This window comes from Mustelus asterias, chromosome 10 (genome assembly GCF_964213995.1).
Source record: "Mustelus asterias chromosome 10, sMusAst1.hap1.1, whole genome shotgun sequence".
Classification (NCBI taxonomy): Eukaryota; Metazoa; Chordata; class Chondrichthyes; order Carcharhiniformes; family Triakidae; genus Mustelus; species Mustelus asterias.
In genome coordinates, this window is record NC_135810.1 from 72,479,393 (window position 1) to 72,493,334 (window position 13,942).

The following is a 13,942-nucleotide window of genomic DNA, read 5'->3' on the forward strand; positions in this document are numbered from 1 at the left end:
ATTTTGGCTGAAACAGCTGCTGGAATTCCTTCAAGAAGAGTCTGAGTGGAAAGAGGAATGAAAATGGCACAACAGGAGAAAAAATATGTCCCTTGGTTCTCCAGTGAATCATGGGAGGACTTGATGGAGGATGTGGATAGTAGGAGAGAGAGAGAGATCCTCCTCCCTCTGCAGAGCCTCCAGACTGACATTATGAAGGCAGTGGACGCACGGTAGACATCATGGTCACTGCCAGCAATCTATCTCTGAGGATCTAAATGCAGTGCCACAAGAAGTTCACAGAAGTGGTCAAGGTCGCAGTGAATGCACCTTCACATACAATATCTCTTTAAGGACAAGGTGGCCCATGGCCTGAGGCGGTCTTTTATAATCAACAGGAGACAAAGAGATTCTCATCCTCATGGAGGAGATGGCAGCCAAGTTGCAGCCATATCCATGCCAGCTGTGTGAATGATGGTATGTTCCCACCTAGTCCAGCTTCTCATATCTCACCACTTCTTTGTCCTATAACACTTCTGATTTACAAATTAATGATGGTATTAACATACACCTTTGGCTTTTCCCCTTCCCTCACGCCAACCCTACCCTTGTGTCTTTAAGATATCTGAGAACAGCCACCTGGCCAGAAACCGGTGTGGGAACCTAAAGTACAACAGCAGCAAGAGATTGTGAATTTCATACTTGTAACCAGCAGCTCAAGTACTGACAGGACACACATTTTAAAAAGTAGCAGAGAAAGAGGATCTGAACTTGGTGGACTAGATTTAGTGGCAATGCCCTTTGTGTTGGGCTGACAAGCCAGGGGAGCCTTGCCTGAGCCATTTGGGAGAGCTCCAATCAGATTTTATGTTCATCTTGCAACCAATGAGCTGCCATCTCCACATGCTGGCCAATTGAAGGGCTGGCAGCTCTTCAGGCCCATCAGCATTCTTAAGAGTGGTAGCCATTGCTGGCACAGCACCCAGCCCAAGAGAGTGTAACAATAGACCCCCAACCTCGCAATAAGGTAAATGGACTTCGGGTCACTGGGTCTGGTCAGACAGCTCCAGGCGACAGAGGTGGGTTGGAGGGAGTGGGGTGGGCAGTTGGTTGGTGAGGGCAATGGAGGATGTTGCAGAGGGGTGGCCATTGCTGCCAGGAAGCCCCATCATGATCCATAGGATGCCCACAATGTGCTCACTTCCCCACCACCAATCCACAGAGAAACAGCTAAGGTTAACCAGGTGGTCTCCTCACATGATGGAGCACCATGCAACTGCTGGCAGAATTCCAGCTGTGGTGGGAAGAGGCACTGAATTGGCATCTGGATGGAGGGATGTCCATCCATGGCAGAATGCCATGGCATTGGGAAGGCAATGGGTACTCCAACCCTGCCTTCCCTCATTATTTAAAGCCTCATTCGGCCTTCTTTCCTGTTCTTCAAGGCCCCATAAAATGCAAGCCGGTGAGCCTGGGGTGGGACAAAGAAAGGAGAGCAGAGTGCCAGATCCTCAGAGGGAAAAGTCACACATGAAGCCTGCTGCAGAGGACCCGGATGAAGACTCCAAAGGGATAGCCTAAAGAAAAAGGCTGATGGGCATGCAAACAGAAAGACTTGGTGCAATAGAAGGCCTTCTAGAAAGCCTGCAGTCAGTTATAAGCAGGCTTTCACACTGAGCCTGGAACACACCTTTCCAGCCTGTAAGTGATCAACCCCATGAGAATTCTTGAGGCTCAGCCATGGTGGTCAATATTTTAGCTTCCACTGTAGCAGAAGCCACAACATCTCAGAACTGGAATCTAAGTCAGGGCTGATAAGCCATGCAGGTTCTGACAGCTGCCATCATGGCTGTGAATACCAATGCTTCAAGAGGGTCTCTCAGCCACTCCGTAATCTGTGCTCCAGCAGGTTACTCGAATTGCTGAAGCACCAGCCTTTGGGAGTGGTAGTAGCTTCATGGCATACACACCTGCTGTCCGATCATCAGGATGGCAGCATTCTGGCTCCATACTGCCTGTTCCCCAGTTGCCCTTCCACCAGCCCATGCTGCTGCCAATGCACTGCAGTCAAAAGCGAGGCTTTCTAGTCCCAGAGCTGCTCAATGTTGTCCTGCAAGGCCAGCTGCAGTCTCCACCATTGAAAATCAGCAACCTTCCTCGTCCCTCTGCTCACAGCCTTTCCTTTTTTACTGTGACCAGCTCTTGCTGTAGCCCAAGGCAAATTGCAATGTCTAAGTGCAAGTGATCTGGCCAGAACCTTTACAGTTGCAACCAATGCCTTCACCACGTGCAGTACCACTTGCTAAAGACTTCACCAATGCTTCAAACCACCAAGCGTTTGTTGTGATTTCTGCTCTCCAACTGGCAACTAGTCCGAAAATAGTTGATGTCCCTTTAAATAGTGCCAGTTGTTGTTTTTTGCCGAGCACATATTCAGCTGTTTGTGTTTAAGAAAGCACATTTGCTGGAACGGTAAGGTCGAAAATTGCAATGCTGGCATCAAATTATTCATGTCAGGATTAGCCTAATCTGCCTACTTAGATGCACTCTCCTAATGCCTGCACCAAAGCCCTCACCAAATTGGCATTCAGTACAAGTCCAGCTGGAAATGTGTTCCCAGGGCACAGACTCTGTTTGGTACCAAAATAGCATCCATGGTGCTGAAACTACAGGCGCTATGAAGCCCAATTTTGTGGCCTAAAACTTCATTCTATTTACAAACTAAAAACAGATACATTTGTCCCCAGTTCCCTGAAGAATTATAATAATTATAAAATGAGGCAGAATTGCAAAAAGGATTCCCAATCTAACTCTACTTATTGAAATGGGATCACTTACAGATAAAGTTTTAAAGTTAAAATTTATTTATTTGTCACAAGTTGGCTTACATTAACACTGCAATGAAGTTATTGCAAAAATCCCCGAGTCGCCACACTCTGGGGCCTGTTCAGGTACACTGCAGGAGAATTTAGCATGGCCAATATACCTAACCAGCATGTCCTTCGGACTGTGGGAGGAAACCGGGGCACCCGGACGAATCCCATGCAGACACGGGAGAACGTGCAAACTCTGCACAGACAGTGACCCAAACTGGGAATTGAACAAGGGGTCCCTGGTACTGTGAGGCAGGAACGCTAGCCACTATGCCACCATGCGATGGTACAGAGTCTATCTTCCCTGAATATTAGCTGAAGCGCTTGTCCCTTGCAGCAACATAAGCTCTGTAGTCTGAGTCACATTTTATAATGTAGCTATCCACAGTTTTAATTCAGTACATTTCTACACTTTTTGCAAAGTTTGCTGACTCATGAACTAAGAATGCTCGAGATTCTCTGAATCAAGTTACCAGAAATAGAGGTAATGGAAGTTGTATTGGCGGACAGATCATTTAGATACTTGGAAAAGGGAAGTTGTTGGAGCAGCACATGAATTTCCAGAAACTGTCATCATCACAGCAGAGAGAAACCCCAGAATTTCACATGTTTTTGCTTTCTGTTACCAGTGAATCAGTTCAGGTACACTGTTATTGCACTTATCAACTAGAAAAAGCTGAATTTTCACCTGATGAGAAGGCAGAACGAAGGAAGAACAAAAATAATTATGACATGTTCTCCCCTACATTCCTTCAAAAGTTGTGGAACATGCGACACAGACCAGACGGAGCCATATTGAGGATTGATTTATCAGCAGCTTTAGTTCTGCATTGAAACCCAACAACAAAATACTACGCTATCATTATCAGACAATTCAGCTACAAATTTGCTCAGACTTGCACGGTTACTGATGTTTCATAATATCGGGGCCAATCTGGTGTGAATAATTGTGAACATTCTTTGAATTAGCGGGACACTGTGGGTGGGATTTTCTGGCTACGCATACTGCAAGACTGGAAATTCCCACCCAAGCTCAACACGCCCTTAAATGCTCCACCAAATTTTCAATCTCGCCCGTCAAGATTCCCACGGCAGACGAAACAAGAAATTTCCGGCCCATGCGTTGATTAGACATTGGGTTCCACTAACTAGGCTTATCTGGATTTTCTTTTTCTCCCTGCAGAAATGTATTTGTGTCTGTTTTCACTAGCAACACATTGGCCAGGATTCTCCCACCTCATCCGTGGCTGGGATTCTTCGGTCCCGCTGCTGTGAATGGAGATTTGGCTGAGCGCCAAGTTCTCCGTTCTCACTGATAGTGGTGGTGGCGAGGCACACAACATCAAAGAATTCTTGGCCATTTTTGAGGTCAACACTGATATTCCTCTTTGATTGGCTGATGCTTATTTCCAAAATGCTGGACAAGAGAAAGCTGACAATTGATCTGTCAAATATTCACCTCCTTTACATTGCTCTGGGACTTCAGGATCTTTTCCAAATGGGAGGGACAGAACCTTTGCCAGTGATAGTATTGTCATATTGCACTCATAGCTCTCCTCCATCATCTTGCTATTGGCGCAATCATGAGATGTCCACTTTCATCTGCTTCATCTGCTCGAGGAAGCTGGCACTAGGCTGTTCACAGGTGACCTGTTTAATGTGAAGGCTGTATTGGAACAAGTAGCAAGGCAAGGAGGAACCTCGATAATTTTCAGATACCTACCTGATGGAGTTTCCCAACAGCAGCAAGATGGTCTTAAGGTTGGTACCCTGGTTTTCAGCTACCTAATTCTGCCGCTATTCCAGGAAAAGATGATACCAGAGTCTGTACATGTACCAAGGGATGCTGATAGCTTGGGAGACCAAATTATAGGGCATAGTGGGCTAGGTAGGTGGATCATGTTTGTGTATACTATATCCATCTTGTGCTTGTGCACAGGGAAATTATCATGTGTGCATGTGACATTGCTGTGAGTTGGAAAAAATATTGTTTTATCTCATATAATGTACTCTGTTTTATCAGGGCCACTGATCTACATAAGACACATTGTGCTTTGATTACATGGGATTGCAAAAATATGAATGGCATTCAGATGGAATTCAATGATTGTGTCAATATTTGCAGATAGAATATCAAACTCAATTTACACATGAATAATTAGAAACAGGTTTGCACTAACTGAATAGATCAACACCTAATATTCTCATGGTCAGCTAATTATCAGAATTATGCAATGATCACGGTGTAGATTCAGGGACTGTGGTGTAAAGTGGCATATAAGTGAAATTTCAAGAAATGGACGCAATTTAAAACCAGTATCCCAATTCTGATATCTTTTTGGTAGGCTCAAAAAGCATGCCAAAGGTAGGATGAAGGGGGTAGGCACCAAGGTGAAAGGAAATAAAATGCAAGCCATAGTATGGGTCTGCAAGCAAGTAGTGAAATAGTCCTACATTTGGCTCCCAGCCTGCTAAAGTACAGGAGGTGCTGTGGGACATGGATGTCAGCAGGTTGTTTCCTTTTTGTTGCACCACATGGGTCAGCGTTGCAGCATGACTGCAAAGTGGTGTGCAGGCAAGTTTCAGATCACAGCTCACCATCACTGTCATTCACTGTGCCACAGTAAGAGTTTTAACAACACCAGGTTAAAGTCTAACACCACTCCACTCCATCTGACGAAGGAGCAGCGCTCCGAAGGCTAATGGTGTTTGCTACCAAATAAACCTGTTGGACTTTAACCTGGTGTTGTTAAAACTCTTACTGTGTTCACCCCAGTCCAACGCCGGCATCTCCACATCATTCACTGTGCCAGACAGGAAGTGGCACAGCTCTGTGTAATGAGCCAAATTCTCTGAAAGCAGTTCCTATGATCAATGCCAAGTGTGCCAAACCCCTACAGAGATGTTTGGTGATATCTTGTGTAAGCTTTTGATAATTCTATTTTTTTTTAAGAATTTGTTGTTGGTCAATAACAGCTATGGATTTTAATCTTTAACCATATTTTAAATTAAATAGTTGAGTTTGAATTTCTGTTAGTGAGACATTGTGCAGTTAAGGCAGTTGAGGATACTTCACAGGCAGATGCTGCTTGTAAGAAATTATACTTCATTGTTTTACGAGGTCATGTTTCCTGAGAGTCTAGATTCAACAAAGAAATAGCTAAAAAAGTGGCTTGAAATTCAGTAATACCTTGGCCAGAATTTTCTAGTCTCGCATGCCCCACTACCGCTGTCAGCGAGAACAGAGGAATTGCAACTCAGCTAATAATGCACTGGAGGATGTGCACTCTAGCAGCACTAGAGAATCCCAGCCATTGTCTTTAAACAAAACCCATGCATTGATTTAATTGATTAGCAATATTTGTAGAGTAGAGCATCTGTGTTAGAAGGAAAGTATTCTTTATGTTTTGACATTATGATAGAAGTGTCATTAACATTTGTTCTTAATGGCTTTAGTATTTGTAGGAATGGGTTAGAGTAGGTTCACGTGAATAATTATGAAATGTGCATTATTGACAAGAGGATGTGACTTTGTTGTAACTGCTCTATATCTAAAACAAATGTGTTATTTGTTCACAATGGAATGTAAACTCTGGAGGCCAGGGAATCAAGGAATGAACATTCGTCTTTAGTCTATTTGGCTGTATTTACAGAGGTGGGGGTGACACAAGATGACTTGCAGCCTGAGCCAATGGAAAAGGTCAATTGGACTATTTCCAAATAAGGAATTTTACAATAAACAGAAGTGGGGGTAAAAGTTGAAAACATGATTTTTTTTTGTTTGGTATTGTCATGGCTTCTGAGTTATGACTCTTCTGGACACAGATCAATATCACTTCAAGAAGAGAGAAGAGAAAGACATCGTCTGTGCTGGCACTGCTCAAGGAGTTCTAGGATCTTGAGGGATAAAAGACTTCCATGTTGTATTCACTGTTTTTTGCTGTAAATTAAATTCTTTCTTGATTCATAATCACTAGTTATACATACCATGTTAGCTCAGGCACGACTGAGGACCCTACTGTTCGAAATTAAGAATTGAGAACTTAAAAATTTTAATTAGAAGGGTTGTACCTTTGTCCTTGGAAGATGTACCTTGAAGGTTATGCTGGTGTTGTTCCCCAAACATATCAATTGTCTGCAAAAGTAAGGTATGGTAACCTTCCAAGTGTAAGCTTTTAGGGTTTGAGGTACAAAACCCTTCTAATTAGAAGAAAAGTGTACAAAAAAATCCAGTTTTCCAACTTTTATCCCCACTTTTGTTTATTCCAGAATTCTTTATTTGGAAATAGTCCAATTGACCTTTTTCATTGACTTAGGCTGTAAGTCATCTTGTGTCACCCCCACCTCTGTAACTAGAACCAAATAGACAAAAGACAAATGTTCATGCCTTGTTTCTCTGGCCTCCAGAGTTTACATTCCATTGTAAACAAATAACACATTTCTTTTAGATACAGAGCAATTACAATAAAATCACATCCTCTTGTCACTAATACACATTTCATAATTATTCACGTGAACACCCTCTACGAAGAAAGTCTTAACAATGCACTTAGAAAATCATAGATGGGTTAAACAAAGTCAACGCAGTGTTTCAAAAGGGAAATCATGTTTGACAAATTATTAAAGAATTTTGAGGATGAAACTAATAGAGTAGATAAAGAGGAACTGTATATGTAGTATAACTGATTTCCGAAAGGCATGTTAAGGTGTCACACAAAAGGTAAATTACACAAGATAAGGCAGAGTTGCCAACCCTCCAGGATAGGAGTCTCCTACTGTGTGTAATCCTGGAGAAAAAATATTGAGACATTAAAAAAAATTGAATTATTTTTGGCATTTTCTTTGAATATCTTGCTTCACCAGATAGAAAAAAAAATGAAAATGGGGTGGGAGGCTGTTAGGCTGATGTTCAAGCATTATTCAATTGGGTGATGTGCCTTTTTGCTTTCCATTTGACATAGGAAGGAAGCGTGTTGAAGGGTGTATTCCAGGAATACAGTTAATCGTAGTTGGCAACCCTAAGATAAGGGCTCATGAGTTGAGGGAAATATATTAGCATGGATAGAGGATTTTCCAACAGACAGGAAGCGGAGACTAGTGATAAACATGGCATTTTCAAGTTGGTAGGCTGTGACAAGCGGAGTGCCATGAGAATCAGTGCAAGGGCCTCTGCCACTTGCAACATGTATGAATGATAGATGAGGGAAGAAACCAAGAGTAATGTTTCTCCGTTTGCAGATTATACAAAGGTAGCACAAGCTGTGAAGAGGACACAGAGATATAGGCAGGATGACAGATGGAGTATAAAGTTTAATGTTTATTTATTAGTGTCACAAGTAGGCTTACATTAACACTGCAACAAAGTTACTGTGAAAATCCCCTAGTCACCACACTCCGGCGTATGTTTGGGTACACTGAGAGAGAATTTAGCATGGCCAATGCACATAACTAGCACGTCTTTCGGACTGTGGGAGGAAACCAGAGCACCCGGAGGAAACCCATGCAGACACGGGGAGAACGTGCAGACTCCATACAGTGACCGAAGCTGGGAATTGAACCCGGGTCCGTGGCTTCAGCAAGATCATCATAAGTCATACATTTACAGAAAACATGTTTTTGCTGATTTTGCTTTTATGTTTACTGAAGCCAAAACAATGCAGAAATGGCAGAGAATCTTCACCACGTAGTTCTGAAAGCATAATATCCCGGTTTTCTTTTGTGTCCCTTTTTCCGAATTTGTTTTTTGATCAGGAAAGAATGTAATCCACTAGCAAACTGTGCTTTGTTTGTCTGAATAAATGCATTCAGTTGTCCTGGACAGAAAGGGTACTGAAGTAGTAAATCCTTTAGGAAAATCAATACATGGCTGTTTTAAACATAGATGACTCACTCTTCCTCTGGGGAATGAATGCTTTTACAGAATTTCTGATTCAGTGACTAATGTGCAGTCAGTCCTCAGTAACTCTGAACCCAGATGATCTCAAAAGATACGGGTAATAACCAACTGATCAAATTATATACAAGATGGTGGTGCTTCAGACATGATTTATCTGCTGTATTGCTCTGCAAGGATATACAGAATGGGTACATCTTGTGAAATTAAAATGTTATGAACACCACATATACAGTTAATTTTATATTTTTTGTGAAATTAGATTTGTCTCCTCCAAACATGCTCTATTTGCATTTTCTTCTATATCCTGATCTCACTAATTACATTGTTCCTCCCTCCCACAATGTTTTAAATTCTAATCTTCATTTACTGATCCCCTGAAGCTGAACTTGCTCAGTCTGTACAAACTCCTCGAATTTCTTTACCCTTCTGCTAACCTCCAGTGTATCTCTTAAGCCCCATTCCTAGTAACAAAGCCCTCAGTTGTTTCAGCCCTATTTTTGGCAATCTTTTTATTCAGTACGGGGAGAATTTTTTCTTTCTAACCACGAGGAGCACACGAGCAGGCAAGGTACAAATCAGTTTCCCAAATGGGCTGAGCATTGCTCAGTCACTCCAATCTGCCGATGAAGCAGTTTCTCCTTTTAATATATTTAGGTGGGGGGGGTGGTAGGGCTTCCATAGTTTTCTTCAGGTTCGCAATGTACTCACTGATGGTTGGAGACCTCAAAAGCCTCAGATTGGATTATTATCGCTCAATATAAAAGTATCCCATTGCTGTATAAGTTTGTACCATACATTGTTGTCGTGTAGCTCATTCACTGTTTTCAGAAACATTGTCACAACCACAGTCAGACTGTTGGTGCAATATGGATGTGGCGGTCTGTTGAAATCTGGGTGTTGCAGTGCAGGTTGAGAAAGGAGCAGCGATAGACAAATTGACATGTGACAACTGGAAACCCACCTCAGAGCCCAGTTTTAGTGCGAGCTGAAGCCATCATTCTGGGAGGTTGAAATGGTTATGTATCAAGTGGAGACCTACTGATGGACAAATTGGGCTGAATTTTCATTTGGCTGTGGAAGTGGGGCCGGAGGCGGATAAGCTAGCAATTTCCGGCAATAATTGGTATGCTTGTTAGCCAACGTGTCTCCATCTCCAGGCCATTTTGGAACAGGCTTGGGGTAGTTTAGTATTAGTTTATTAGTGCCACAAGCAGGCTTACATTAACATGGTGAGGGTTGACAGCTACCTGCTCACAAGATTTTTTTTTTATAATTCTTTCTTTCATGGGATGTGGCATTGCTGGCAAGGCCAACATTTGTTTCTCATCCCTAGTTGCCTTTGAACTGAGTAGCTTGCTGGGCCATTGCAGAGGGCAGTTTAACCACATTGCTGTGAATCTGGAGTCAGTGTAGGTCAGACTAAGTAAGGATGGCAGGTTTCCTTCCCTAAAGGACACTAGTGAATCAAGTGGACAATGGTAGTTTCATGATCATCGTTAGACTAGCTTTTAATTCCAGATTTATTAATTGAATTTGAATTCCAGCTGCCATGGTGGGATTTGAACTCGTATCCCCAGCTCATTAGCCATGGGCTCTGGATTAGTAGTCTAGTGACATCACCACTACACCGCCATGTGGGGCTGCTAATATTTCAGCGCTGGAGAGCCTCCGGTAGGTCCTCCAGCCTTGGGAGCCGACTTGTCACCCTTAATAGAATGGGGCTCCCAGAGTTGACTCCTTAGTTGAACGCACCTTCCAAAATTGCTTTCTGGGTCCCACCACCAGCATCTCCAGGTTCCCAATCCAGAATTAATTCTGGCATCAGGATCAAGGCACTAAAAATCAAATCCACTATCTCTGAAGCTCAATTAAAGGTTGATAAATTAATTAATCTATGTCATAATAAAGATAAAGATTAGAAGATGCTATTAAAATGTAAAAAAAAATCTAAAGTCAACATTGCCAAGATTAAAAGTATAATTTATTTTATTATCAAACCAGGATAATCACAGTGTTATCACAAATTATAGCTGAAGACAGCAAAGTAAATTATAATATTTTTATATAGTTTTAAACACTGACTTATACAATTGGTCCTACAATTCACATGTTATTGTGTTTTAAACACTGATGTGTTTTAACTAAATTCTGTTTGACATGGACTTGTACAAAAATTAGAACTAAATAATAAGATTTTTACATTTGAATATGTCAAAACCTGTTAATGAAAAGGATTCATTTCTTGTTTATATAGATGTTGCCAGGAATGCTGCAATTGGATCTCAGGCTCCTCGTACATCCATTGCTGACTTTGGTGGTTCTGTGCAAGCCCTCGTTGGAGACGGGAACACACACAGCTCTTCACACGCCAGTCACTCATCAGTGTTTACATTTGAAAACCCAATCCAGGTTCAGCCCATTCTTTCATCCAGTGCACCACAGGACTACCTCTTCCTGCACCAGTGTATGAGCAAGAAGACCGAAAATGCGAGGTATCAATCTCTAACTAAATTCATATAATTTTCAAAATAGCAGGACAACATCTCACTATGTGCAGTCAACAGGACATGTAACAGAGTTAGGTCATGTTTTGCATATGTTAAGCTGGGATGAAAGACCGGAAGTCTCCAACCTCGCCTGCAGCTGGGATTCTCCAGTCCTGCTGCAGTGAATAGAGTTTAGGCTGAGTCCCAAATTCTCCATTCTCGCTGGTGGTGGGATGAACGAGATTGGAGAATCACGGTCAAAGGCAACTGGATCTGAACTCAACAACATTAATTTACAGAGATCATTATTTAATGAGAAAATTAGCTCCCCAATCATTCTATATTATTTTTTCAGTGGAGTGATTGAAATGAGTTTAAGCAGTATCATCCATAGCAAAAACCAATTCTTATATTTGTTAAACTTCTTCCTCCTATACCTGTGATTATGGTTTATGTATGGTCCATCTTGATTTGTCCAATTCATTGGTGCAGAGCTAGTGTACATAGAAAACAATAGTGGCAGCTAAATGTTTCATGGATAAAAATTCTGCAACTTGCTGTTTGAAGGCAGAATTCTGCTGAAAATATCTATGCAGGGGTTTTATCACTTGCAGAGAAAATTTGAAATATTGGAACTGCTCAGGCATTTAGATAGTTCACTGGTGACCTCTAATGACAAATACCCAGTACTGCAAGATTATAATAGAGTCACAGAGTTTACAATAAAATAATGTCTAAACCTGAATATTTTGACAATGCCAGGGCAAGCATGTCCAGAAAACAAAACAGAGAACCACATAGCGGTACACTGATATTTCTGTCTTTAATTTGTATAGGCTCTGATTGCCTGAATCAGTAGCAGAAGGAGATTCAGAAATGCATTCCACATTGTAACAACTTGTGAAAACTAATGGATGGGATTCTGCAGCCCCATGTGCTCATGCACAGATCAGATTGGGGCTGGAGAATCGGGGAGGGGGAGGTGGGGGGATGTTAGATTCAAGAATTTGCCGATACCTCGTGGTAAATCTCTGGTACAAGTGTACGAGTTTATTAGGAGTTCCATTGCTGTCTCTTACAAGATGTGGAGATGTCGGCGTTGGACTGGGGTGAATACAATAAGAGTTTTAACAACACCAGGTTAAAGTCCAACAGGTTTATTTGGTCGCAAATACCATTAGCTTTTGGAGCGCTGCTTCTTCGTCAGATGGAGTGGAAATGTTCACATTTCCACTCCATCTGACGAAGGAGCAGCGCTCCGAAAGCTAATGGTATTTGCGACCAAATGAACCTGTTGGACTTTAACCTGGTGTTGTTAAAACTCTTACTGTCTTACAAGATGCCCACAGATCATAGAAATCATAGAAACCCTACAGTGCAGAAGGAGGCCATTCGGCCCATCGAGTCTGCACCGACCACAATCCCACCCAGGCCCTACCCCCACATATTTTACCCGCTAATCCCTTTAACCTACGCATCCCAGGACACTAAGGGGCAATTTTTAACCTGGCCAATCAACCTAACCCGCACATCTTTGGACTGTGGGAGGAAACCGGAGCACCCGGAGAAAACCCACGCAGACACGAGGAGAATGTGCAAACTCCACACAGACAGTGACCCGAGCCGGGAATCGAACCTGGGACCCTGGAGCTGTGAAGCAGCAGTGCTAACCACTGTGCCACCGTGCCGCCCTAATAGAGATAGCTCTAATGTTCTCTCTCTTACAAGTATTGTTATACATCATCGTAGAGAACACGCATTCACATTCATCTTCAGAGGTGGCTAACACTAATCGGTTCTGACCTCTGATCATGCCCTGTTGACAAGATGGTGGTTTTTACCAAGGTTAGCCGATCATGAGCTGGGGATGTGCACAATACATCTCAGCATGTTGTAACCTTGTAACATGCCCCAGCTGCAAGTAAAACCTGAAACTTCCATAAGAAAGTGTTAATACAAATACATTGTAGGAACTGTTATAAGAAGTATAAAGGAAAAATAAAACAAAACAGTTATCTCCCCGCAGTGGCCATAGCACACTTAGCACCAGGGAGAGCCGCCTTTAGGATTCTTCCCACTCCTGCACCCCAACGTAATCTGGTTCGAGACATGCGAGAGCGTGAACCAGGGTTAGCATATTTAAATCCTCGTTTGGATCCTCATTGAAATATGCTCTGTCAGTTTTAAGCCAGATTCTCCCTGCTCTTAGGATTCTCTGACCCTCGGGGGCAGTGGGAATCATGATAGCCATGCTTGGGGGTGGGGAGCTTGGAGGCCAATGAAACTCCCAGGTGGTCAGGGAAATTGCTGGGTAGTGTTCTGGTACTGCCCCCTGGCAATGCCAACCAACAGTGGTCAGTGTTGTCAGGTTGACAGTGCCAAAGTGGGGGCCTGATGGGGTAAGCGAAGGAACTGGAAGGGCGGGGGGGAGGGGGGGGAGAGAAAGAGCATGGGGAGGGGGATGTGAAGGGGGTGACCCCAGAGCGAGATGTTGCTCACTTGGAGTGGGGTGGTGCAGGTACCAGCAAGTGGGGGGTTAGTTTAGCTGGCAAGTGGGATGGGGGGGAGGGGGGGTGGTGATGTACGGTTGTATGGAAAGGCCCCCTGATTTCCGAGGAGCGGCCTTACCAGTGTCTTTAGGTCCCCACTCGAAAAAATATTCCAAGTGTGGGAGAATTCAATGAGAATCTCCCCAGGCGCCAAAGAAA

The 13,942-nt window shown here is 42.9% G+C and overlaps 1 protein-coding gene across 1 annotated transcript in view; it reads left to right on the top strand.

Annotated features, from left to right (window-relative positions):
- Positions 1 to 13,942, top strand: part of gab2 (GRB2-associated binding protein 2) — a 324,841-nt gene that overhangs the window by 279,013 nt on the left and 31,886 nt on the right. Inside the window, exon 3 of the mRNA XM_078221897.1 lies at positions 11,003 to 11,240. Coding sequence (XP_078078023.1) covers positions 11,003 to 11,240 — 238 coding nt within the window. The remainder of the gene's footprint in view (positions 1 to 11,002; positions 11,241 to 13,942) is intronic.